At 43.2% G+C, this 27,992-nt stretch overlaps 1 protein-coding gene across 1 annotated transcript in view; it reads right to left on the bottom strand.

The window, feature by feature from the left end:
- The window catches only part of PDLIM1 (PDZ and LIM domain 1), a 42,313-nt gene that overhangs the window by 5,316 nt on the left and 9,005 nt on the right, over positions 1 to 27,992 (bottom strand). Inside the window, exons 2-5 of the mRNA XM_039871686.1 lie at positions 17,848 to 17,999; positions 16,380 to 16,464; positions 12,240 to 12,439; positions 2,532 to 2,683 (exon numbers count right to left, since the gene is read on the bottom strand). Coding sequence (XP_039727620.1) covers positions 2,532 to 2,683; positions 12,240 to 12,439; positions 16,380 to 16,464; positions 17,848 to 17,999 — 589 coding nt within the window. The remainder of the gene's footprint in view (positions 1 to 2,531; positions 2,684 to 12,239; positions 12,440 to 16,379; positions 16,465 to 17,847; positions 18,000 to 27,992) is intronic.

The raw sequence follows: 27,992 nt of genomic DNA, 5'->3' as shown, positions 1-27,992 counted from the left end.
AGTCCCCCTGGACATGTGCAAAAACTAGGGCTCAAGGTCTCATGGGAGGTCACAGCCAGATCCTGGATGTCAGTGCTCTTTCTACCATGAAACTCTGCTTTATGAACCAGACTGCTTGAATGATAGTACCCCTCATCAAGTGCTTTTCCGCTGTACCAGACACTGCCCAAGCTTTGACCACTTCATTTCAAATAAAAAGAGGCATTCGAGCCCCTCCCCTGAGAGCCTTCTGCATGTGGGGGATGTCTGGACTGGAATTTATGCTGTTTCATTCAGTAAAAATTTAATGTAAGCACATATTAAGAGATATGAGAGAGACTACAAGATCCATTACCTCCCTCTTCTTTTTTAGAAAAAGCTTTATTTTCTTTGTGGCTAGAAGATATTCAGCCCAGGGGAGGAAACTATTATTATCAGACGCTCTTGCAACTAGATGTGGCCATGGGACTAAATTCCGATCAAAACAGAAATGGAATAATAGCGTGGGACTTCTGGGAAAGAGAAAGCTGGCTCATCTGGAAAGAGGACTCCCTTAACCCTTCCATTAACCCTTTTTGCCTTCTTCCTTCCTGGTGCCTGGAAGTGGGCATGATGGCTAGAGCACCAACTGCCAACAAGGACCACAAGGTAACCTTGAGAATGGAAGCCACAAACTTGGTAGATGGAGCACAGGATGGAAGGAGTCCAGATGTCGATGAGCATGGAGCTGCCGCCTCAGTGCAGCTCAGTGATCCTGGACTTCGGGTCTTGCTCTCTGACATGAGGGCATTCAACTAGATGACCTCTGCAGTTTTATGTCCTACTTTGGGCTAGAATGGACTGGCTCTTCCTCTCTTAATTGAAGGGCTTTTCACCCACCTACTCAGAGTGGAATAAGTTGTGATTTCTCACATGTTTTGACAAAACTGTCATCCTCTAAGGCTGACCCACAAGTTATCTATCAGGCGGACCTAACACCACAACTTATTACAGAGCTGGGCTCCTTACCTCCCAACTGCACAGGTACTCCAAGAAAAAGGTAACTTACTGGTAGAACAATATCCTTTTAGCATAAAAGAAAAATTTATTTTCTGATTTCCTGTGCTTGTAAATTGCCAATTTCTCTAAAGAACCCACCCAAACGGGGAGGGAGCCTGGGTGTTGGGTGTGTTCGGTAGGGAACTTCCAGCTGAGGAAGGACTCCAAGGAGGCAGACTCTGCAGTTAGGGACTCTGAGGAGGGGGCTCATTCTTCTAGGGGGCACTCGACTTGACCCTCACTGGCTGCACTGAGCAAACATGTCAACCCCTCTGGAGCCTGGCTGAAGCAGAAGCTCCGGGCGTCCTTCCCAGGAGTAACAACTCTCTCTTGACAGGCGGGCACACTGGAGAGAGATGGAGAGAGCACTAGAAAGCAGGACTCCTGTGAGATACCCAAGCCTCAGAGAAAGAGACAAAGGCAGAATGTGGAGGGCTGGGCATCACAGAGACCAGAAAGGGGGGCAAAACCCAACTCTTCTGAAAAGTCATTCCAAGCGAGGCTGCTCATCAGAATCAAAAGACATTTATGAATAACCACCTGGGAGGTAGGCATCTTGAGGGCTGCTGCTTACGGGTCCCTTCTGTGAGACTGTGGAAAAGAATCCCTTCATCAACACACTCAACTGTCAAAATTTCTCATAATATGCTGTCGTTGTTCTGTTAAGGTAGTTTTACCGTTATCCGCTTGAAAATCACTATAATAAATACATAGTATACAATGTCTACAATGTGAAGACATTCTCCTGAAACCTGAGGAGCCACATGGGGTGGCCCTGGGTGTCTTGGGCATGAGCTCACATCGTGGACAAGTGAAGGCTGGCCTGGAGCCTTTTGCCAAGGTTTCAAACCACATAATAGTTATGAAGCACCTACTGTGTGCTCGCTGTGGTGATGGGTGTTCTGTGCAGTTTATAACATTTTGATCCTCACACCCACCTGAAGGGAAAGGATTTTTATCCTCAACTGACAGATGAGAAAACAGGCCTGGAAAGGCTTGGAGACTTGCCTAAGGTCACAGGAAGAGGGCGTGGCCAAACGGGACTCTCGGCTCCCAGGGGGCCATTCACTCTAGAGCAAGAAAAAAATACATGGCCCCAAAGTGAAAGCCCAGGGTCTGTTTTCACCGTGCTGATTCATTTTCATTCGCTTTGTCATCGTCTTCACCTACTCACACATGTCAACTACATAGAAGCGTGCTATGTGGGCAGCAACCAAATAAAAGGCCAAATGACAGACCAACAGAATCCCACAAAAGTCAAGTTCACCATGACTTGAGCTTCCTAATATTCACATGATAGGAAGGAACTAGCTAGCCAGGTGTGGTTGGGATCACATTCATATTCTCTCTTTCTGTCTCTGTCTCTGTCTCTCTCCCTCTCTCTCTTTCTCTCCCAGCATTTTAAAAGGCATCAAATCCAAATCCCAGTGCTCCTTCTACTGTGTTTCAGCACCCACTGACCCTCACCCCAGGCCTTAAACAAGAGACCTCTGACCACACAGAGAGCTTATTACCTTTCTCCTCAGACTCCAGGATTTCCTGCAAAACCAGGAATGAAGTAGACTGTTTTGGGGGCTCATTTAACTCCTGTTTCTCCTGAAGCATCTTGTAAACTTCAGATTCCTTGTCGATGACGAGTCCGCTTGGAGGCTGAGAATGCTCTAAGCTGTAAAAAATGTTTAGAAATTCATTAGGATATGTCGGAAGGATAAAAAAAAAAAAGAAATCCACAGACACCACCCCTCCCAAAAGAAGACACCTCTGAATCACAGTGGGTAGAAATGTTACCAACAGATGAAGCATTCCCTTACGTGTGCCACAGTCAGAGCTGGCTGCTGCTGTAATGCAGTCAGAAGCTATGTTTCCAAATAGTTTTAATAATTCAATTACTTTTTGGCCTAAATCCATGGAATGGGAAATGCTTTGCTTCTTTTTAAATTACATAAACAACATGTGAAAAGAAAATTTAGAAAAGAGAAAATGTCAACCACAACTTGACCACTAAAACCTTGGCTGGAGGCCCTCAGTACAGGCCATGTGTGTGCTTTTCACAAAGCAGAAGTCAGTATTCTTTATTCCTGAGGATATCAAAGTGTTTTCTGTTTCTATAAACTCTTGTATCTCTCATGGCAAGGTCTGGTCTCCTCACCTACAGCACACAGGTAACAGTATCTGCCCTGCCTCCTTCACAGGATTGGTGGTGAGGATGAAATCGGCAAATGTTTTATAAACTGTGAAGTACTGTTCTACTGCAAGGGAGGGGGCAGAGGCCTCAACTGAGGCTCTGCCTCCCACACCCACCTGGTCTTTCTGGATTCCCCAGATAGGATGGGACAGGCAGAGCTGGGGGCTCTCTCCCACAGGGCCCATTTTTAAAGGAGGAACCTTTGCTGCTTTGTCTCAGGGAGGAGGAGAGGGGGAGGTAGCCTCCTCCCAGTCAGCTTAACCTGAAGTCTATCCTGAATCCCACACCTTCTTCCACCACCAGTCCAAGCCATGCCATCACGTACCGGCACAACTGACCAGCTTCGTAACTTGTCCCTCTGCTGCCATTTTCAGCCTCAGGACAGTCTTATTTTCGACCAGAGGCCAGAGTGGTATTTAACATAAGAATTAGACTGTTGTGATGTGGCTCAAAATGTTCTCATCTGACTTAGAACCAAATATTTACAGTTTTAATAACAAAATACCAGTTTAATCAAAATCATCTCTTTGGAGTAAATATTCACTACAAAAAGGAGAAAGGCCCTAACAGATGTGGCTCTGCTTTCCTCCCCAAATACATCACCTGCATCCCCTTGGTCACTCCGCTCTTGTCAGATGAGACTTCAGGGCTGCTTCTGGAACCCACCAGCCTCAGAGCCTGTCACTTACTGCTCCCTCTGCCCAGAACGCTCTCCTCCCAGAGCCCAGGGCTCCCGCACTTCATTCAGGTTCTGCTCAGATGTCATCCCTCAGAGAAGGCTCCCTGACCCTCCACTGAGAACAGCCCGCCCATCCCCATAACTCTATCCCCTTACTCTCTGCAGCTCCCTCCAAGTGTTCTCTTCTCTCTCCATGGATTATACGTGCAGTTGTCTGTCTCTTTATTGTCTAGAAAGTAACCTAGAAAGTAACCCCTAGAAAGTAACCCCCATGAGGGCAGGGCTTTGGTCTGTCTTGTTCACTATTGTCTTCCTGGGCCTGGCACAGTGTCAGGCCTCAACAGGCATTAGGGAAGTGAATGAAAATTGCCAAGTGGGCCAAGTCCCTCTCTCCTTCTCGTCACTGCCTCTCCATGCTCCAGTGGGGTCACAAGGGACCTTCTAGTACCGGGGATCTCCTAGGGCTGTGCCAGGGAGATGGGCAGCCTCCAGGGCCCCGCTCACTGCCTGCCTGTCAGCTTCCACTGCTTTTTCAGAAGCTACCACCCCCTAGGAAAGAGGGACAGTGTGCCCAGGGAGCCAAAGAGAAAATACCAGAAGGTGATGATGCAATTTATCAGTGCAGGTGGATAAGTCTGTATGTAAACAAGTTGTGAATTTTAAAAAAGCTACATCCCATCCCATCCGCCAGGCTGCCTCTCAGGTGTGAGGATGCAGGCAGTGGCTACCAATAGTTTCCTCAGCGAGTCTAACCACTTTGTCTTTAGGGCAGAAGCCACTTTTACAAGTGCAAATGAATTATGCCAATTACCTTTACTCACTCGCTTCTCACACACCCACTGTATAAGGAGTTCACATTCCATTGTATAAAGGAAACGATGGTATGTGTTTTCCCTGGGTATTTTTCTCCAAGTTACCTCTCTCTTTCTTCTCTTTCTCTTTCCCGGCCAGCCTCCAGGGGCACTTGATAGACTCAAGTCCACAGCTGGAAGCAGAGTCATTTGCATCAGTGGAACTCCAGGTTTTCCCTTTGACTACAATCAGGTTCTCACAATAGAGGACAAAGCCCTCAAAGAGTGACAAATACTTCGGTGCTGCCAGGGAAGGTCAAAATTTAACCAAAAAGGACTCATCAGCCAGTCACTTGTGTTGGCTGCAGTGGAGGAAAGGGAAGCCAGCCACCCCTGCCCCATCCACAGACACTGCTGGTCCCTGCCCTTGTCTCTCTCCCTACTCCCACCTGGGAACTGTGTGAGTCTCCCATCCCCACCCCGCAGGAAAGAGGCCACCTTGAGGAGTGGTTTTAACCAAGGACCTTGTCTTCCTCTGGCCCACCTACCCAGCCCTGTCCTCTGAAGTTACATGCCTGCCTCTTTCTTTGGGTCTTGAATTCTGAGCTGGCTTTATAATAAATGTATTAAAGTATTTCTGATGACTCTTTTTCCTATTATACTTAGAACTATTTTAAAATCAAGATCAGATCATGGAATGTTCTTGAGAATTTTTCCTTGCTTTGGTGTATGTTGTTACGCCACCAAGGGAACGCTAAAAATGACAGAACCCAAACCACGAAGTCATCACATATACAAAGTCATCACGTATTCTTCCAGCAAAGTCTTGTAAAAGTATTTCCGTGATTAAAAAAAAATTTACTATTTATTCTCAAATAATGGTAATATCTTGCTACTGCTTGACAAATTATAAAGCACTTTCAATTTTCGTTACCTTATTTGAAGCATTGATACACCTAATTCAAAAATATCCTAAGACACAAAATCTAAGTCTTAGACATTAGACTAAGATATTAATAAATAACAGCACGATATCTTTAAAAAAAAAAAATTCTAGGTCAAAAATACGCATTAGAAATAGAGCAAAAAAAGAAAAAAAGCATTGTCATTTTTATATACAGTAACAATAATGAATGAAAGAATTCCACAGTGATAAGCCTTCAAAAAATGTAATATGCATGACTGAGTCACCGGGAGGAAAATTGTGAGGGTGCGATGCTAAAAGTAACCATTCTTCTAAACCCATTCGTTACGATTTTAATAGCAGAATACAAGAGTTTAATCAAATTCAACTCCTTTGGAATAACAGTCTTTGTGTTTTCTGGTTCTTGTTTCTTCCCAAGTCATGCTTGGTGCTGAATGTACACTACTTACTTAAATGTTTAATATTTTCTTACATGCTTTTTGGTACCCACCGTAGGCCTGTCTCCCCAGGGACATTACAGACAGGTCATGCCCTGCCTGATGATGTGGCTGACACAGCCAGGCATTTAAGGATGCCAGCGGTCTTTAGATGAGCTTGTCTCTCAGAGGTGGATTTTGGAGGCTGAGCCTGCAGACCTTATGAAACACAGTCCTGCTCCAGCCAAAGGAGCAGCTAGGGTGAAGGTAAGATGGTCAGAAGGTCAAGGACAAGGAACAGCACACCTATGGCTCTGGGACCTGAATCTGCACAGCAAAGACACAAATAAATGAAAAGACATCCATGTTCATGGATTAGAAGAAGAATTAATATTGTTAAAATGTCCATCCTCCCCAAAGCAATCTACAAGTTCAATGCAATCTTCATTGCAATCTCTATCAAAATCCCGCTGGCATTTTTTGCAGAAATAGAAAAAAAATCCTAAAATTCACATGGAATCTCAAAGGACTGCAACGGCCAAAACAATCTTGAGAAAGAAAAACAAAATGGGAGGTGTCACATTTTCTGATGTCAAAACATATTACAAAGGTACAGTAATCCAAACAGTATGGTACTTGTATAAAACAGACAAAGAGACCAATGGAATAGAATATACAACCCAGAAATAAACTCTAGCACATACAGTCAAGTGATCTTCAATAATGGTGCCAAGAATACACAATGCAGAAAGGACAGTCTCTTCAATAAATGGTGTTGAGACAATTGGATATCTGCATGCGAAGAATAAAATTAGACCTTTAGCTCACTATATATAAACATCAACTAAAAATGGATGGAAGACTTAATGTTAGATCTGAAAACATAAAACTACTAGACGAAAACATAGGCGAAAAGCTTCATGGCATTAGTCTTAGCAATGATTTCTTGAATATGACACCAGAAGCACAGACAATAAAATCAAAAGTAGACAAGTGGGACTACATCGAATTAAAAGTCTACACAGCAAAGGAAACAATCAGCAGAGGGAAAAGGTAATTAATGGAATGGGAGAAAATATCCCCAACCAAATATTTGATAAGGTGTTAATATCCAGAGTTTATAAATAATTCTTACACCTCCACAACACAAAGCAAATAACATGATTTAAAAAATGGGCAAAGGACTTAAATAGACATTCCTCCAAAAAAGATACAAAAATGGACAAGAACCATATGAAAAGATGTTCGACATCACTATCAGGGAACCACATGGAAATATCACACCTTACACTTATTAAGAGAGCTGTCAACAGCACCGACAACAGCAACAACAAAAGCCCAGAAGACAACAAACGTTGGTGAGGATGGAGGAACTGGAACCCTGTGCACTGTTGGTAGGAATGTAAAATGTTGCAGTGCTATGCAAAACACTATAGAAGTTTCTTGATAAATTAAAAATAGAATTATCATATGACGCAGCAATCCCACTTCTGGGTATATATCCAAAAAGAATTAAAATCAGTATCTCAAAGAGATATTGGCACACTCATGTTCATTGAAGTATTAATCACAATAGCCAAGAGGTGGAAGCAACCTCTTGCTAAATGTACACTGACAGATGAATGGATAAAGAAAATGTGGTATATATAGACAATGAAATATTATTCAGCCTTAAAAAAGTAAAAACAAATCCTGTTGCACGCTGCAAAATGAATGAACTTTGAGGACATTAGGCTACGTGAAATAAACCAGTCACTAAAAGACAAATTCTCTACATTCCACTCGTATGAGGAAGTACCTAAAGCAGTCACTCTTAGAAAGTAGAATGTGGGTGCCAGGGAATGAGAGAGGGGAAAGGGGGAGCTGTCCAATGGGTGTGGAGTGTTAGTTGTGCAAGATGAAAACATCCTTGAGACCTGTTGCACAACAATCTGTGTATTGTTACCACGACTACTGAACTGTACACTTAAAAATGGTTAAGATGGTATATTTTATATTATGTTTTTTACCACGATAAAAATAAATCATTAGAACAGAAAAAAAGAACTTTTGATACATAAGAACCCAATAAATCAAATAAATCTCCAATGAATTATGCTGAGCAAAAAAAAAAAAGTTATGATGGAGGGAAACTGGGTCAGGGGTATATGGGACCTCTCTATTATTTCCTATAACGGCATGCGAATCTACAATTACCTCAAAATAAAAAGTTTAATTTTAAGAAGTCTTTTCCCCAAATTCTGGAAGTTAAGAGCTAACTGGAAATGACATAGAAAAGATTTTAGCACCTGATTTTTATGTAGGAGCGGGTAAAGGAGGCAGGCCGACTCAGAAAAACCTTTCATGTGTGAGATGCCCCAACCTAGTCACCCCAATGTTCACACACACACACACACACACACACACACACACACACACACACACACACACACAAATGCAGTTCTGGGTAACCCTATGTAATCACTGTAAGAAGGGGAGCCTGGCCAGAATGCTCCTTGCGTTTCAGTGTTCAAAGGCCCAGATGTTGGGCCTGTAATAAGAAATGAGAGGCGTAATCGTGGGCACCTGGAGAAGAGGGAGGAACAGCCAGGCTCCAGGCCAGTTCTCTGTGGGCTGTGGGCAAGTTTAGCCGGAGGAGCAAGCCACTTTCATGATGGAGGTTTTCTTTTGACCCAGCTCCGAAAGAATTGGGCTTAATACAATCCCTCATATCATTCGAACAGAATAATGCATCTCTTTATTTCCACTGCACCTGCTTAGAAATCTGCCTCATGAGTAGATGGGGGGATTGCCTGAGAACACAACTTAGATGAACCAGTATCTTGAGACTATTGTGTTGGTTATGGAGCCCAAGCAATGATTCCATGAAGAGGCCACCACATCAGGAAGGTGACTAATTGCACTGGTGGCTGAACTTAAGCTACAATGCTGGGAAAAGGAGGAGGTTACCACAAGTCACAGCAAAGTCTTTTCCATGACATCTGTCTACATGTTTCCGGCCTCCCGGGGGGAAACCCCTAGTATTCAGTGAAATCAGTACTAACTGGCATTTGCTGAGCACCTACCAGGCGCCGGGCACCACGCTCGGTGCTTTTTACACACATCATTCCTTTCTCTCAGTAACCTGGTTGGTAAGGTAGTCAATATTATCTGCACCTCATGATAACAAGACTGAGTTTCAGAGTTTTCTGGTTTGCCCAAGATCACACAGCTAGTAAGAGGCAGAGTTAGAATTCAAGCTGAGGCCCCTCTATCTACAAAGCCTATACCTTTAAGAAGGTCTCAAGTAGCATCACATATGTAATATAATCCAAACCCCAAAACACCAGAAAATGACCAGAGCCCCTAAACTCAACTGCAAGAGGTCAGAGGGCAGGTGAAAGCTTAATGCTAAACAGAGTAACATTTCTTCTACTCACTGGTACACAGCAGGCACTAAATAAATGACTGTTAAGCTGAAATGACCCAAAAGCCCTCCCACTCAGCCGTGTGAGCGCTGATAACACCCTCTTGCCTGCCTTCCCAGCTAAATTAGGAAATGACAATGCTCTCTGTGTTCTTGTCTGATGGGGACATGGCCCTGGGATGTCCTACGAGACAAAGAGCCACACACACACACCCCAGGGTGCTTTTAAGGACAGGGCCAAGAAACTCAGAGTGAGCCCTAGGGAATCAGTAATGACTTCATGCAAAGTATGAAGTGAGCCAATTCTGGGATCTCAACGGATTTCAGACTAAACAGCGGGGGTGAGGGAGCGCCCGGGCCTTCTGCTGACAGAGCAGCAAGGTGACCGGTGGCTGCTGGGTTTGCAGGAGAATCTTCCTTTGCTGAGAGTGCACAAACGGCCTCTCTAGGAACGGACCGGTATGCCGACCCACACACAGGCAGCACAGCCTGTTTGGGCAGTTCCTCTGCTGGGGGTGCTGCTGGTATGCACACTGTTTCTGGATTCATCCTTGGAGTGTGGGATGGAGCAGAACCTGGGCCCTTCTGCTGAGAAAATCTGGAAGGAGACTCTTGATAAAGACTCAGAGGCTGCTGCAGCCAGAAAGTCTACGAAAGGAGGGGACAGGGGCTGGAGGAAAGGCTTGCACAGCGTCCAGACATTTTTGAATTTAATTATTTCAGACTGAGGGGAGGGAGCGGGCGGGGAGCATGAGAGAAGAAAGAAGACATTAATGAAGGAATAACGGCCAAGGCCACACTAAAAATACTTCCCAGGCACATATTTCTCCCAAGGCATAGGAGCTCTTTCAATTTAGGATGTGTCATTTCCTGGGTTATTAAATCCAAAGAATGGAACGTTCCACTCTGGGACAGTAAAAGAGGGTCACATTCTCAGCCTCCCCTGGCACCAAAGCAACAAAGAACAGGGATCATGGCCCATGGTATTTCCACCACTCAGCTCCCCGTGCCCGCCCCGCCTCCCCCAACACTGAGCTGCTGGAGAGAAAGCTTCCAGCAGGGTGTGTCCGTGGAAAGTTTGGGGGGCCCAGCACGGCGTTCTTTTTCAGAGGCTCCAAATTCCCCCAGTCACCTTGAAGGACACCATCATCTCAAGTCAGTAGGAATCAGCATTTGGGGAAAGAAGCATTAGTAGCCACTTTGCCTTGGTTATGGCCATAAATGCAGGGACCTTTAACATCTTATAAAGCCAAAGTCACATAGCAAAATCTCCCCAACGAGACTTAAAGGAAATTGCAGTGCATTTCAGTGCTGGGCACGGGGACCTATGCAGTGGGTACCCAATAATGTCTGTCCCTCTTTTCCAAAGGGAGAGGGACTATATGCACAGTGTGGTGCAGGAGTCCTCAAGACATCCCCATGACAGCCCTTTCCAAACACTGAAGTTACCTGGAACCTCTCATGCCTTAAGTCTCTCCTAACCTGCCTCTGAAGCAATGGGTTTGCAATTTAATCACCCTAAAAGCTGAGCAGATTCTTGTTAAAGGTGAATGGGGAGACACTGAACAGCAAAATGGGCTTCAGAGTTCCAAGAACTGTGGATTCCAAGCGGAAGAGATCCTCAGGGATCAGATCAGTTTGGACCACACAGTATTTTCCAACAAATTTGACTGTCATCAACATTTAAAGATCAGGAAATTTCAGATAAAAAGAGGCATTCCAACTTTCGTTTCAATGAAATTATAATCAGTAGAATTGGGACTCCTAGGCCAGCATGGGGTGTCTGGCTAGAGCCAAGGAGCAGTGGCCCTTCTGGAAGGGGCATGTACTGGCCAGCTGCCATGGGCCACTCTGCTCCCCTGTTTACACTCAGAGCTCTGCCCTCATGGTCCCATCATCGCTGCCACCTTTGGGCATTTGCCATGGCAGCTGGTGACCTAGTCTATTCCCCTTTCACCCACGGAAAACTGGTACCATCTCTTACTCTCCATCCTCAAACCCAGTTCTTTACCACGAGCTGTGGTATTCACAGTGTTTCTGGATTCATCTTCAAAGAGTCTGAAATGATGCAGACGTTGTCCCATTCCTGGGAAGATCCAGAGGATACTTCGGATGAAGACATGGAGGCAGCCATGGCCACATCGTCAGTGACAGGAGGGGACAGGCCTCCCTAGTCCTGAGCAAGATGCTTCCTTAGATCTCTCCACGCTGTCCCCCTCCTAGCCCCCACCTCCCACAGGCAAACCCACCTCTACCTCTGTCCGCAGATCAGAACCTGTTCCTACAGACACACATTTATATCCTCATCAGTAGGACTTCTTTTCTTTCTATTATCTCCACTGGCCACTCTGGGGGAAAAAGCAAACATTGCTTCACCAAAAATTGCATGAAGTACTTCTCCCTTGTTCAGACTGGATGGTCAACATGAGCAGAAATCCAAAATTGTAAATACTGAAGAATTTCTCAGGAAGCAACAGGACTGTCAGAGAAGGAACATGGTCACTTAGCAGGTGACAACCACCCCAGAAATCAGGACAATAATAACATCGGTCTCAGCGAACCATCGACTAACTTGTGCCAGGTATAGTACTGGGCATTTTACTGATTACTTCTTATTTTTCAAACAACCCTACAAGGCAGTTGGTATTACCCCCTTTTTACTGATGAAGAAAATGAAGACAGAAAGAATTGTGCTAAAATAGACCTTTTTATCCCTGGGCTAGTGGCTCAATCTTCTTTCCCTTGACTGGACCAGCCTGGTCCTGATGTAAAAAGCCTCTCCCAGGACTGGCCTGGAGGAGAATTCAGAGGCCTACTTACGCTCTGCCGTTTGTCTCTGGTCCACTGGCTGCTGTCTTTGACTCCAAGGCACTGTTGAAATTGGAGATGTTTTCAGAGGAGTAGAGGCCAGAGGGGTTGTTGTACTGGCTTGTGATGACCCTGGGGGAAGAGCTTGAGGCAGGCGAGGCGGTGAAGGGCATGGCACTCCGGTTGTGGGCGCTTCCTATGTGCAGGACCTCCTGCAAGCAGAGATCAGAGGAGAAATCAGGAGTGGAAAGGTGTCCAACGGACATCCTTCGATGGACAGTGCAGACTGAGAGCCAGGGAGAGAGCTCTAATGAGCGACAGTGGCCCCGGCTCAACACCAGACTTTAGCTAAAGGGCTCTGACATACCCACTAGACAAAGGGCAGTAACCGGGGAAGTCTCACTAGTGTGGACGTGTGTCACACACCAGGCTCAATCTTCAGGTTCTTCCCTGAGACCTAGTGAACCCTGATCCCCTGCTGGGTAGCCCTGGGCAGGACATTCCTAGCTGCCCTGGGCTGTCAGTAATCAAGTCAGAGCTGAAACACCTTTCAGGGCACACCCCAGAGGGATTAAGGTCCCACGAAGAGAAGAATGGGCAGTCATTTCAGTCAGTGCAGAGCAGGAGATGATAAAAAGGGGAGACAAGGCTCCAGAATGGAGAGGGTTAGACAAATAAGATAAAAGGGCTATGGTGCGACAGGATGAGGCAGCTGCTGACTAGGCAGAGATGGCCTCAGTGCTCCGGCAGAAGGGGGCCAAAGGGAATTCAGGATCTGTTGTTTCTTGTGGCAGAAGGACAAGGCTAATCAGATGGAAGGCTGGGGGATACCTGTTACAGGGGCGGTGCCCAGGGGAGACGCAGAGGAGGACCTGGAGCTCATCTTGTGCTCATTCCCTTCCTTCTGTAATTTGAGAAAGCGCCCTCTACCCCCACGCTGGCTGGCTAGCCAGGAGTCTAGGATAATTACTAAAGCTACGACATCTCAGAACTGTTTTACAAACAGTCAAAACTTTTTAAACTAACACGACTTAAAAAAAAAAAAAAATACGGCATTTCTGATGACTCAATTAACACAGTGTTTTCTACACAGGCATTCTGGATCAACTCTGGCTCCCAGGAGACACAGCATGCTCTGTGCAGCCGACTAAAAACTCAACGTGCACCATATTTTCTGGGTTCCCCAGAAATCTTCCTCAACCCTGGTCTCTTTTTTAAAACCCAGGCCTAGAACAACTGCCCCGCAAAGAGTTCCTGTGCTCTGTTACTCTTCTTTTATCTTTTTATGTTAAACCTTCAAGTCGTTCATGCTTTCTTAGGAAACATGATGAAAAGTAACACCTTATTTTACTGTGTGCTCATTTAAAATAAAAGATAACATAAATATATTCTTATGATTATGATTTCTTTTTCACTATTCAGATGGGCATCCTCTTCAACAAGTAGGAATGAGTGAGGTTTTACCGCATAAATTACGTTGAGCTGACTTGGTCCACGTTGGACAAAAGCTAAGAACGCCAAGGTCATTCACAAAGAGGAAAGTGTAATTAGTTAAGAAAATAACTTTAGCAGTAATCAAAGCATGGTTAAGTAAATTTTATGACACAACGAGCCCAAGGAATAATACGCAGTAATTAACGGCAGCAGACTAGGGGACAGGGGTGGCTAGGGACCTGGGCCCACGTTAGTGGCTCCGCGACAGCACTGCGGACTGACACGCCGCTGGACTGACACGCCGCTGGACTGACAGACACACCGCTGGACTGACACGCCGCTGCAGCCACGACTGCGACTCTCTCCTCTCTCCTTCTCCACAGCAGTTCCTAGGAGCGGCATAGGACGCTGAGCACCAAGGAAGAGCCCTGATGGTTCTGTCTTGACTCAAATTTCCCTGCCGCTTCCTGTTCAGCTTTGGGCACATTATACCTCTCTCTTAGCCCGTTTCTCATGTCTAAAATGAAGTCAATAAAGCCTCTTTCACGAGGACGTGGTGAGAAATATTAGTATGCCAAGCACAGAGCCTGTCACATAGCAAACATTCTACCAGTGTGCGTTCCCATCTCCTCCCATAAAAATACATTTTCAATTAGAATGGAAGTCAGTAGAAAATTCAGGTTGGAAATTCTGGTTTTCATTTTATAGAGATTGTCCAAGAATATATCTGTTTTGTACATAAAAGGAATATCTCTAACCCCATGTGAATACTGGTCTTTCCAGAAATCAGGCGGGTAATTCAGAGCTTGCATTTTGGAAGGGATGATGTAATTGTTTGGGCTTTGTATTTATCAGTCGCCTAGGAAACACAATAATGAGGAAATATAAACTAGGTGTGTGACTGCTCTGACCTCAGATAAGCTGGGGTGTTGGCTGGCATAACATGAACTAACATCTTCTAATTTATAGATGAACTCTGCTCCCACTCATTCTCCTATTTTAGAATGACTGGAAGTGTAAGATTTTGAAAAAATGAGAAGAGGGAAATTTTTCATAAAAAGAATTACTGGAATCAAATGAAAAATATACTCAAGTTAGATGTCAAAGTATTTGAGAACTTTTTTAATCTGATGAGAACTACCTTCAAAATATTGATGCAGGTAACCAGATTATATGTTTAAGATGAAAATTCAAGTATAATACATATAAAAAGTATAACTGAAATTTAAGTATTACCTTATTTAAGTGAAAACTAGGATTTTAGATAGACCAAATTAAAACAAAAATCATTCCTTCTGCATTATAAAATATGAGAACTTAACACATTAAAACATAACATTTATAGTAAATTTAATGAAGTGGCTGACATCTCCCCGGGAAATTGGAATTAAGCGTGGCATGTTTTAAATTAGTTTTGCACAACTGCCAGTTTATAGATTGAGCACCATTTTATGAACTTCCTAACAGGAGCTGTCCAGAATCATATGTTCATATCAGTTTTGAAATGTCAAATGCAAAATGACACTTAAATGTGACTCTTAGGATTCGTAAGTATGATTTTTATTATATTAATGGGAAAAATTTTGTGACTGGATTTCTGACATTTTAATGGAAGCCACCTGAGAAAATATGATTTACATACAACCACTTGATTTACCCACACCAACATACCCAGTGAGTTCGACTGCATATCTGTTTTATGTATAAAAGATTGCTAGCTACATGTTACCTTTTGATTGGATCTCGATTCACCAAAAAAATGAATGTCCCAAATCGAGAAAAAAATTAGAATCCAAATCTTTAATTGGGATGAAATGGATAACAATCACAAAGTTTTAAAAAGCCATTATCAATTTACTTATTAACTTATCATTAATAATTCGTTAATTTATCCAACAGACACATACTTTGTGAAAACAGTATGTCAGGCATGAGGAATTTTACAAAGACATTCTAAACATTCTTCTTTAATTTTTTTCCCCTTATTCCAAAGAATACCCATTCACTTTAGATTACTTAGAAGATGCAGTTAAGGAAGAAAGAAATAAAATCACCTATATTCTAAGTGCTGAGAGATTTATTTACAAATATGGGATCCTAGGACAGTCTACTGTGCCAGGAAAATCTTTTTGACTGACAAATTGTGTATTGACTCCCTACCACATTTTTTCAATATGAATTACCACTTCATTTTAGTAATTTTAAGGTCTCACTACGAGTCTCACCATAGCAAAAACAGAGATTTTCACCTTAAGAATCATGGAAACCAGAGACCGGGATACTAGGAGGAGAGGCAGAGTTTCCTATTAAATTTCCCCTCAGAGACTTTAGCTTTTGGGCCTTGGGACCCAAATTTATTTTCATACTCGTATCTGAAATCCACAATGAGCCGAGTCAGCTCCCTTCTTTTGCACGGTCCCGCCACTCTGTTCTGCACAGGAAGGCTTCCACCCGCTTCCCGTATTGCCTTCCTACCCATTGCTTCCAGCCCAGGCAACGGCGTCACTGACTTGGGGTTTTCCAGCCCTTTCCTCCTGCAGTTCCCTTACGGGAAGAAGTGAACTAGAGCCAAGATCCGGCAATGACCGTGGAGGGCTCTCCCTGCTGTCTTATCTCCAGGCCTCCAGGGCAGGAAAAATCGGGGAGTGTGCTGAGCTGTGTCAAAAGGAGAAAAGACGCTGGTAGTGAGAGGAGTGGTAATGGTGAACAAGTACTTACTTGTGGTTCAGAGGCTAAATTCATCTTGTATGGATGACGTTTCCCTTCCTCTGTCACCAGAGGAGACCAGACTTTATGTTCGGATCTGCAAGAGATGGACAAAGCTGTTGTTTCATTCACGCTGATAATATACACTAAAAACAGGGTGGGAAAATGCACCCCCTTGCCTGACTACTGGCCTCTGAACTAGCACTCTGCACGCCACTGCCACCCCCACCCCACCCCGCCCCCCTGCCTTCCCCTCCATTTGTCACCAGGGTGATTTTTCAAAAGCACTAATCTGATGACATCATGTTCAATGGCTGCCACGCTCGGGCCTGAGAGGCTTCCCAAGCTGCTGGGACTTCTCCCAGCCTGATCCTCCTTCACTGCATTCTGTGTTGCTGACCCTCAGCTACACTGGCCTCCTTGCTCCTGAGCATGCTTCATGCTGCCCACCTCTGCTCAAGACAGAACAAGCTTCTCCTCTCTCTCGCCCAGCATTCTTGATCCAGACCAGATAACCAACTTATCTGTGAAGTTTGTCTGGACCCAATAAAAGTGATGCCTCCTTCACTGAGCTTGCAAAGGATTTCTTTGTACTTATCACACAGCAATTTTCTCAGTCTAGTTTTAGTTTTAATTAGTGTAGGTTTTTTTTCTCTCTCTTACAAGTGGAGAATAATTGTACTTATCTTTGTATTTTCAGAGTGCCTAGCAGTGCCAGATATATACAAGGTGAACCTGTTCAATTTTTGGTAAATGAATCAAAAATAAATTAAGCTATGAATAAATGAGCGAATGAATGTCTTGAACTAGGGCTTGAAAAAGAAGATTTGGACTGAGATAGAAATGGAGATGAGAATGAGAGGGAAATGTGTTTTTGAGGGGGTAGTAATAAAATGGTGTGCTTTCCATAGAGGTGGAATACTGAAGTATACAAAATATTTTCACATTCTGCCCCCCATACTTGGTCCTCCTACTAGTCCTGTAGCACCAGAAAAAAGAAAAGCCAAAAGCCTACTTCACAGGTAAGAACTTGAGCAAAAGGTTCGTGATAAAGAGCTATGGAAGCTAAGGTTAATGAGACATTAAAGTGCAGATTACATAACAGGAGATTAAAATAAAGAATGTGAACTTGATCCAACAGGAAATAGGGAGCCATCAAGGTTGAACCAAATCACTTCGGAAATCATGCCCTGGCAGGGCCCCTTCCAAGACTCCATGAAAGAAGAATGGGAATTCAACCCCAGTTACAACTCCCAGTGCGCCCTCCTCACTTGTCACCCTGTTGAGAACATCCAGCTCTCCTTTTTTGTAGTGTACTTAAGCTTACACTCAGTGCTTTGTCTAGTGTGTTGCCATCTTTCTCTGTCATTGCAATCTCCTAGCTCAGGGGTGTAGGGCATTCTGAGATGGGTGAGGCAGTCCTTGCCCACAAACAGCTTCCAGCTGATCAGAAAGAAACAGACATTTCCACAGGACTTACCTGGACACTGTGAGAGTCATGTTGTCTATGCAGCCCTTGATTTTGTTCTGAGCTTCCAAGTGTGTCATATTGCCTGTATCTTCCCCATCAATGGCTGTGATTATATCTCCAATACATAAATTAGCCACAGCAGCCTTGCTTCCGGGAGTGACCTGGAAAAAGGGAAAGAACAGGCTAGTTACTACTCATCTCCAAGGCAATCACTGAGTAAGTTACCACTGGGGTAATAAGTATTCACAAATGTGAACGAATACATTTAAAAAGGAAAGAGGACTGAAATCATAAGTGTCAATTGTAACAATCCTTCATATTTATGGAATGCATTATGGTTTACAAAGAGTCCTTTTCTATATACCATCTCATTGGATCCTTACAACAATGTTGTGAGAAAGGAGGACAAATATCAGTCCTCATATTAGAGACCTAGAAACTCAGGCTTAGAAAGATCTGTCACTCACCTGGGACCACCCAAACTAGTATATTACCATATTGCTAGTCATCCATCCAGTATATTACAGAGCTAGAACTCAAACTCTGAAATCAGACAATCAGACCCAATGTTCTTCCCACTGAATTACCAGTCATACTTAACACACACACACACACACACACAGAGAACATGTACAGTAACATCTTATTGCTATAAAAAGCATAATGTTATTTATGCACAGAAAAAATCTGGAACACTGCTCACCAAATTGTTCAGTTATACATTTCTGTAATGTTTTTGGTTTTTACGATGAGCCTAAATTACTTCTGTCATTAAAAAAAGCAATAAAAAAGTTTAAAATCTGGCAGTGTGGGTTTACACTGGTTCATTTCCTCCCGCTTGAGAAGTGGGTCATCCCCTATAGGTGGCAGGTTTTCTGCAGGCCGATGTTTCTGACCTGTAGTTCCAAATTATGGGCCACCAATGCTCAGGGGAACATAGTCAATTATTGCAATGGATCATCAAAATCCACCTGGCCTACTGGGCATTACATGTGGACTGAATAGATATCATGTCTCATACACAGATATACAACTATCTTTCGAATGACTATAAATGCTGTTGTGATGAATGAAATACAAACTCATTTTGAAGTCGTACTAACCTCAGAGCCATTTTCATTATTAGGTATTTTCTAAACTGAAGTATACTAAAAATATGACAATCATCCCAGGGTCAGTCCATGACTTTGACATAGAAGACCTTCTTCGATGGGAATTCAAAGCCTCCCCAGGCGCAGAGTGGCAGTAACGCACCCAGACGCCCAGGCCACAGAGGGTTCCGGCCTCCCCTTGGAGAAGGCCTTTGACTCCCAGAAGCCAACTGAAGATCTTGTGAACACTTGGGTGTCTCTGTAAGGCTGAACCATAGCTCAGAGGTCCTTTAATGCCCCAACCATAACACATCCGTATCTGATGCAGTTTTCAGCCACAGTTTCCAATCAACCATCACCAAACTGAAGATGCTGGCCCTTCTGAGGTGGCTGGGGCGCTGTCATGGCCCATCTCATCAGCATCCTGACCATAAAATAAGGGGCGGGTGACTTGATCTTTGAGGTCCCTCTGGCTCAGACATGTTATGACTTTATCAGGCAAAACTCTCTTGGAATGTAGCAGGATGTAGAAACCAGTGCAGAGATTTTGACCTCCTAACCTTCCTTTCTGGCTTTCCCATCATTTGTCTACCAGAGAGCTGGCCTTTTGAAAGCCCTGATCCAAAGTCAGACCTTCTTCTCATCCAGCCACTGGAAAAAGGCGTTTATACAGACAAGCATAAGATGCTCTCCTTTCAGTCAATGTGGTGGAGGGAGGCTCTGAGTCACATACGATAAAAACAAATGCCTCTCATTTTCCGCCCATTTCCTGAGAAGACCGATCTGGTGTGACTTCGTGCATATTTTGCTTTTTTCCAAAGAAAAATAGGGACCCCTTGTTTTAACAATGGCCTTAAGCATCACTTTATTTGGGATTAGCAATGCTTCTGGGTTGGCAGACTACCTCCAGAAAGAGGAGCCGGATGGAACGCATTTATCATGACCAAATCTAATAGTGTTAAAGAACCCCTTGGGATAAAATTCAAAATCATCAACAAAATTGCCTTCCTCCTCACCCTGATCCTGCCATTCCCCCATTAAGCTCTAGCTGCAGGGGTCTTCCTTGTTCTTTCCCATCTCAGGACCTTAGCACTTGCTATAACCTCTGCCCAATTAACTTCTCATTCTTCATTCTTCAGGTCTCAGCTTAAATGACCCTACTCAGAGGCCTTCCCTGACCGCCAATCTTAGTTAGATTCCCCCACCTCACCCTGTCATCCTTTTAATATACTCTGTTCTTCTTCATTGTGGCACTTGTCACATTAGGTTTGTAAATCTATTTTGTGGGTTTATTTATTTAATGTCTGAGGGCCTAATAAAGACAGTAAGGTGTGTGAGGGCAGGATTTTGTCTGCCACTGGCACCATGGTATCCTCAGTGCCCAGAACAGTGACTGGCACATAGTAGGCACTCAATAAATATTTGTCCAACAAATCATGGAATCTAGAATATCTAGTGTTGTTAAATATGTAATCATGATACTTCATTTTATCCTTTAAAAAATGACTATTTCACAAGGGATCAAATAATCATTTCCGTCGACATCGCTATCTTGGAATGTGACCACTCACAAAACTAAAATGATGAGATGGCGAGTAGGGGGAAAGGTTTGAAAAGATAAAAACAGAAGTTTCTTTTAATTTCATATGCTCATGCTAAGAACTCTGTAATTTCCAGCATTTGGTTCAAACCGTCTTGTGAGAGAGACATTTCTGCTAAGTATATCCCAACAGGTCCTGGACAAGCTAGAACCAGTCTTAAGAGCCCTGAGCCTGAGTAATTGAGGCCTGGCCATCCTATCGTTCAGTCTGATTTTCATTTTTTTAAGCCAAACTAATGGGAAGCCAAAGGACATCTCAGAAAGTTACAAGACAACATCATCAGGTGGGGTTTAGACAGAATCATACATGAACAGATTAAATTCACATTCTTTTATGAGCCACTGGTTCCTTAAAAAATTGATTTAAACCAATTGCGAACCTGCCTTTTACAAAATCCTTTCATCTACAATCTCCTATTTGAGGTCTCAATAATGATGACCTCACCACCAACATAGAAGATAACTTTACAGATGAGGAAATTGACTCAGAAGTTGTGACTGATTCAAGTTCACTGAGCTAAAAGGCTTGAGCCTAAACTTGACACCAGATCCCCTTATTCCAAATTCCACTTTCTGCTTTACCACAATGCCACAAGCAGATGCTGCAAGGCCAACTGCCAGAGCCAAAGAGAAATCCGGAATTAAGTAGGTTCATCTACTGTGTTCTTCTACATTGAGTGTCACAGACTCCTGATGCTGCCTGGGTGCCTCCCGCCATAGGACAATCATCTCAATTGCTCTGTACTGAGCTGGGGCCCAGTAACCTCACTCCTTATAAAACACCCAGCTCAGAATGTGGAACTGAAAAGGGCCTCACAAGAGAAGCCCTGTGTCTCCAACATTAGTTAGTTCCCATCTTGACTAGTGGACTCCAATCTTTACCACACTCTAATTATTCATCATAATCATAGCCATGAGTTAATGAGTGCTCAGTATGCTCCAAGCACGGTTTAAGTATTTGTTAAGGGTTAACTTTACCAGTCCTCATGTGATGCTATCAGGTAGGCAATATTATTGCATCATTACAGACAGGGAAAGGGAGGAACAGGGTTAAGTGGTTTTATAGCTGGTGAGTGGCAGGCTCTGGGGCTCCAGAGTCCATCCATTTAACCCAGCATACCACACTATCTATTCAAATTTCCTCCTGACCAGCAAATTCCATCAGAACCGGCTTATAATGGAGTCAGCTTCAAGTTCTAAAAAAGAAATCCTATACTCTCCTCTAAAGAAACAGACCCAGTTCAAAGGACATCCTCAAAAACCTTCTTCCCGCTTTCATCCCCAGAGACCATACGACATAACCACACGACTCTTGGTGCATGAGAATAAACGAGTTTAGGCACAATGATTTCCACTGGTGAACAACCTGCCATTTTCTGCAGAATTCATTCATGTCTCCTTCACCCCTGCTCCCTACCCTGGGCAGACACTTTGCTCAAAGGCCAACCTGTATACCTGCCCTATGCTGCAAGTTCCTAATGCATTTCTAAAGCACTAGGGCCAGACTCCTGAGCATATTATAAGGTTTTTGAAGAGTTTAATGTCACTTCTAAATGGCACAGAAGAGGACTATGATGTAGCTCTCCTACTCTCTTCAACTTATATCTAAATAACTAAATATTGCTAATATACTGAACTAGATGTGTAGCCACTGGCCACGACAAATGAAGAGGGAACCTTCCTCCCTTGTCTCCTCCTCTTTCTCATGTATTCATTCACCAAACAGCCATTCCTTAACTACATTCTGAAAAGACTGACAGCGTAGCTTGTTGATTAAGATGTGCCTTCTGAAGTCAGATGGCCAGGGTTCAAGTCCTATCTCTGCCACTCGTACGACAAATGTCCTTGGGTGGGATATTCACCTCTGTGTGTCTCACTCTTCTCATCTGTGAAACAGGGTAACAGTCCTGACATCAGAAGGCTGTTGTGAGGATTACATGAGATGATTCAGGCAGAGCACTGTTGAGCTCTAGAAATGTGAGCTATTGTTTGTAGATTCCAGAAACCACACAAGGCACTGGAATACAGATGTGAGAAGGGCGGTGCCTGTCATCAAGTTGCTCACAAAATCCTGGGGGAGACAGACATTGTACAACAAACAGCTGATGAGTGCTGTGCTAGGAGGAAGCAAAGAGGCAATGGGAACCTAAGGGTGGAATCAGGAAATACTCCCTGGAGGAGGTGTTGCTTAAAACTGTGCAAAGGCACTACAAGAGGCAGGAAAGAACATGACAAGTTACGGGACCAGCATGTGGACTGGCATGGATAAAACACAAGAAGTGAAGGGAAAGGAGGAAGATGAGTCTGGAGACGTAAACACAGATCAGGCTGTTTTAAGAGCGCTGTTATTTTCCTTCTAAGATTGTAGTTTATCTGGAAAACAATGGGGAACAACAAAAAAATTTAAACATAGCATCTAATATGTCTGCCCAGTTATGTCCAGAAACAACCACTGAGTCTTAGTTCTGCTGAGATTAAGATGACTGAATTTGACAATACTCTCATAATGGCAGTTAAAGGAGAAAACCCATTCAGAGGGTCACCCAGTCAGCCTCCGGGCCGACCACTGGGAGGCTGGCTTCCCCTAGTGGACCTTTCAGAAAGCAGTTCCATTGAAATTACATATTCAGTTGACAGCTAGATGGGGCTCCTTCAACTCCCTACGCTCAAGATTGAAAGCTGATAGCCTGTGAAATAAATCCAGCCCGCGACCTTATTTTTTTCTAAATTTAAATTACTCGTAATATTTACATATTGGTAAATTTAATACAAAATCTTATATTCTCAGCTTTTTGTGAAAAATCAGAAAATCTAGCAATTCTATACCTATATTCCCATATGGTAACAATCAGCACCAGCTGCAGAGCCTCTAGCCCCCTCTAGATGAGGCATTCACTCTCCACTTAGCCACAGTCCCCCACATAGCCATGCTCTATTGCCCCCAATACAGAAAGCTGGTACCAGCTGCCATTTATTATCATTCTTGCAGTTATTAATGTAATTTTCTTACTACCTCACCCTTGAGTCAAAACTCATTTATGTTGCCTCCTGACTCCTCCATGCAAATGTGTTTGTAACCAACCACTGGCTTAATTAAAAAGTTATGTAAAACAAAAGTATACGTAGAAACATTTTATGACCAGGATTATAAAACACCCTGGTTTGCTTGGGACGATAATCTATTTTTCCGTCTTAATTATCAAAAGCACTCTCATTTACTCTCAACAGTGTTCTAGTCTGTTTGACAAATTGCATTGTCATCCTTGTGACAGATGGGAGTTTTAACCAAATATTTGTTGAAGAGTTTAAACACTTCTAATGCAGAGCTTCTCCTGTACCACCACCACCACCACCTCCCCACCCCCCTGGGAAAAATTGTCTATTCAGAAGGTTCTCTGACTTTCACCTGTGGACAGAAATACAGGTCAACTTCCTGAATGTTCACAGAACTTGTTAACCTTGTCCCATGGAACTGGCATCTAAAATTTAGGCGAGAAATTGACCCAGCTCACCGATATCTCAAGGGAAAACTCTGATATTTACAAGAATGAGGCAATGGTTCCCAAATAAGTCAGTCATCAGAACCCCTGGTGGTTTTAAAATATAAATGGATCTCCACACTCCACCTCAGATCTACTAAAGAGGGTCTACACAGTGGGGCCCAAGAATCTACATTTTTTTAAACCTTCCCAGAAAATTCTGATGCTCACCAGGTTTGGAAACTTCAAGGGGCATAGTGACTATTCCTGAATGACATTAAGTCACCAGGTAAACAAAAAATACTTAGACCTAAATCTCAGCTCCTAAAAAAACAACTTCAAGGGCTTATACTCCTATTAAATTACAGAGAGCCCTTGAAAGAAATGTCCATTAGGTCGGGCCTGGTTAGTACTTGGATGGGAGACCACCTAGGAAGACCAGGGACAAATAAGGGATTGTAAGCTGACAAGGTCCTTGCAATCTGCGAGGTCAACCTAGGGTTGCCTCGCCTAAAAAGAAGGAAAAAAAAAGTCCATTAGACTAGTATTTCTCTCTTACCAAAACAGAGTAAAAAAATAAATAAATAAAGTCCCTATAATGTTGATCGACATCCTTGAAGGTGCTATGCAAATGAAATATGGTAGAAGTAATTTCATTCCAGATGTCTAAACAACTCAACATGTTTCCTATTTTGCCTTGGCCAGAAAACTCACTGAAACGTAGAGTGCAGTTTCAGAAACCACCTGACTTAAAGGCCCTGGCACATCTCTCTTTCTGCTTCTATGTTCTAGTTTTTTGTTAACTCTTATTATGTGTGTTCTTATGTTCTAAATATTGTAAATAGGTGGGGTGGTTTTTTTTGCATTGTAAATCACCTTAAATCCTTACAAGTAGGTGAGAGAGCATTAATAAAAATAGTATACAGTACGAGACTGGAATAAAGAAATTTGGAATTCAAGTTCAATCTCAGTGCCATGGGGCTTTAGAGACAATTTCAGTTGACTTAATGGCTGTGTCAAAGTATTCAGATGTAAATTTAAAAGATTCTGAACTGGGGGGCAAAGCAGAACCCAGCTCCGCAGTACGCCTTAGATGTGGAATTTGATCTCCCTTTCATCAGATTTCTGACTCAATTCGTTTGTAGGCCAGGGCTACAGCACAGACTTTAAACCACATTATAGCCACAGAAACTGTATGAGCTTCTGCAGGTTGGTCAGAAAACCCCAAGAATGTTTCAAAATGTTCTTGGTTATAACCATTTTCTCAAGGAAATGATGCAATAAAGTAGGGTTCAGGTACTTGTATAGGAGTTCTGCCTTAATCCAGTTTCACTTCAGGCTCGGTGCCAAAGGCAGCTAGCAACAATAAGGAGTGGCAATTCAGAAACTTACTGCTCTCAGTCTGAAAGACCATCATCTCTTAAGTAGGAATACACTTAAAAAGCAGGTAGCAAAACAGAATGCTCTATTTATGAGGAAGTCATTGAGTCTCTCCAGTCTCCAAACAAGCCCCTATGAACCCCAAGTGCATTTAAATAGCTCCAAAAACTACCCCCAAAACCTAAAGCCTAAGCATTTGCTAAACACATTACACTGAGCAAATTAAACTTACTCTCTATGCCTGTTTCATTTACCAAGTGAAACATAATAGTATCAACCTAATTAGGTTGCTGGAAGGATTAAATGAGGTTACACATGTAAAGAGTTTAAAAGACTAGCACATAAAAAGCACTCAATCCATAGCAGCTACCATTAGTGTATTTTTAATAGTACCACTGTCTCCAGATGCCTTCTCTGTGTGAGCTACAGTGCTAGGCTCTCTCTACATATGATCTTCATCCTCGCCACAACCTTTGAAGAAAAGTACTATTATTCCCATGTTACAAATGAGGGCACTGAGGCTTCAGGGGCTAATCCTGCCCAAGAACACACAGTTAATAAATGGACAAGACAGGGGTTGAACCTAGATCAGGCTGATACCCAGACTGCATTTTCCCACATCAAGATATCTTTAATTCTTGTTTACTGCAGTAAAAATATGACGAAAAGTACAAACCACTGATGTCTAAATAGTTCACCTGGATATGGTAATTTGATTTTTAAAATGTTACATGAATCGAAAAAAAAGCCTGCAGTTTTGCAGCAAACTGTTAACAGCATTTACATCTGGGAGGTAAAATTGGGGAAGGGTATGGGGAAGGTTTTTACCTTATGCTTTCCACATTTTTATATTATCTCATCTTTTATAATAAGCATGAGGGTTTTTAGGTAAACTTTTTATTGAAGTATAACATGCACACGGAAAAGTGCACCAATTGTAAATAATACAGCTGGATGGGTTCTCACAAAGAGCGCACACCCATGAAACCAGCACGTTTATCAAAACTGTTAATAGAACTGACCTTCTGAAGCCCCCTTGTGCCTCCTTCCCATCACTAATTTCTTGGAAAGGTTACTTACCGTGATACTGACTTCCAACACCATAGATTAATTTTGCCTGATTAATTTTATATTATTTATACATCAATATATTTATATTACATATTGCTATAATACAATATACGAATATATGTTTATCCTTTTATGTCTGGCTTCTTTCCCTCATCGCATTTGTGCTTGTGTGTGTGTCTCATCCATATCCTTGTGCATGGTTATAATTCCTTCACTCTCATTGCTGTGGTGTTTGACATCATCAACTATACCATTCACTTGTCCATTCGACTATTGTTAGACATCCGAGTTGAGTTTAGGGCTACCGTTGAGGAGAGCGCTGCTTTGAAAATTCTTGGCATGGCTTTTGGTGCCCATGTGGACACAATTCTATTGAGTCTTTAACTAGGATTGTTGGGTCATAGGGTGTGGGTGTGTTCAGCTTTAGAAGCATGAGTATTTTTTATCATTTTTTAGAAGAAGAAATGGAGGTAAATTTAACCTGTCATTATGCATTTTAGTCTTCCTTATCTTACTTATGACACATCTGTCCCTGTTCTCTTGTTTGATATTAGCAGTCACGTCTATAAAAATTAGGCCCTGAGTTCTTGGTCAGGAATCTGGCCTCCTCCAAGACCAGAGTGTCATTTTTCAGAAAATCACGATCGACGTTCACGGCATTATCAAGAAGGCGGTGTACTGTGTGCGAGGGAGTACAACACAGGCCTCAGTTACGGACCAGCACTCACTCTCATTCACCCACACTGAGGCTCATAACAGCAACGATCATACAGGTGCTAAGCATCACACAGAAATTACCTTTTTTGTCTTAGGTTTTCAGGGGTATATTTTGCTTTGGCTGCCACTTTCCAGGATGGTCACTGGCTGGGCAAGGTAGATCTGTCCACTACCTGATCGTCTTCATTTGCCAACAAAACTGCCCCCAAATGCCCTCCAAGCCACCCGAACAGGCTTTTTCTCTGGCCAGCCCTTCAACTCCTCTGCTCTTCTGTTCTTCACTGTCCACATGAGCAGAGAATCCCATAGCTGAACTGTCAATTCCCCCAGGTGGAGCCAGGGCTTCTGGCTTCTCAGGAGGTACTGCTCTCTGGGATGCTCTGAGCTCCAGGAGCACTCGGGCTGAGGCCACAAAGCAGCTGGAAGGCAACCCGGACAACAACCCTCACAGGCACAAAAGGCTTTGGGGTCCCAAGAGGGTCTTATTCCTCATGCTGATGCCTGTACCACCATTAGCACTGCTTGGAGCTGTGTGCCAACATATTATTACCAATGAAATATTGACAGTTACAGCTAATCAGGAGGCAGAATATAGTGATTAAAGTTGGTGTGGGAGTCAGTCTACCCAGCTTCAAACCCCAGCTCTGCAATTTACTGACTGTGTGTCCAGTGTCCCTGTGTCATGGGTTGTGGGGAATACAGAAGCTAATTCAAGTGCACACCTAGCACAGAGAAGGCATTCAAAAATGTTAGTTGCCATTAAAATATTAGTATGACATAGAGATTAAGGCCATGGGCTCTAAAGCCAGAGTGTTC

Source organism: Pteropus medius, unplaced genomic scaffold (genome assembly GCF_902729225.1).
Source record: "Pteropus medius unplaced genomic scaffold, Ma_sr-lr_union100, whole genome shotgun sequence".
Taxonomy (NCBI): domain Eukaryota; kingdom Metazoa; phylum Chordata; class Mammalia; order Chiroptera; family Pteropodidae; genus Pteropus; species Pteropus medius.
Note: the sequence above shows the minus strand (reverse complement) of the source record. Positions and strands in the feature narration are given on the sequence as shown.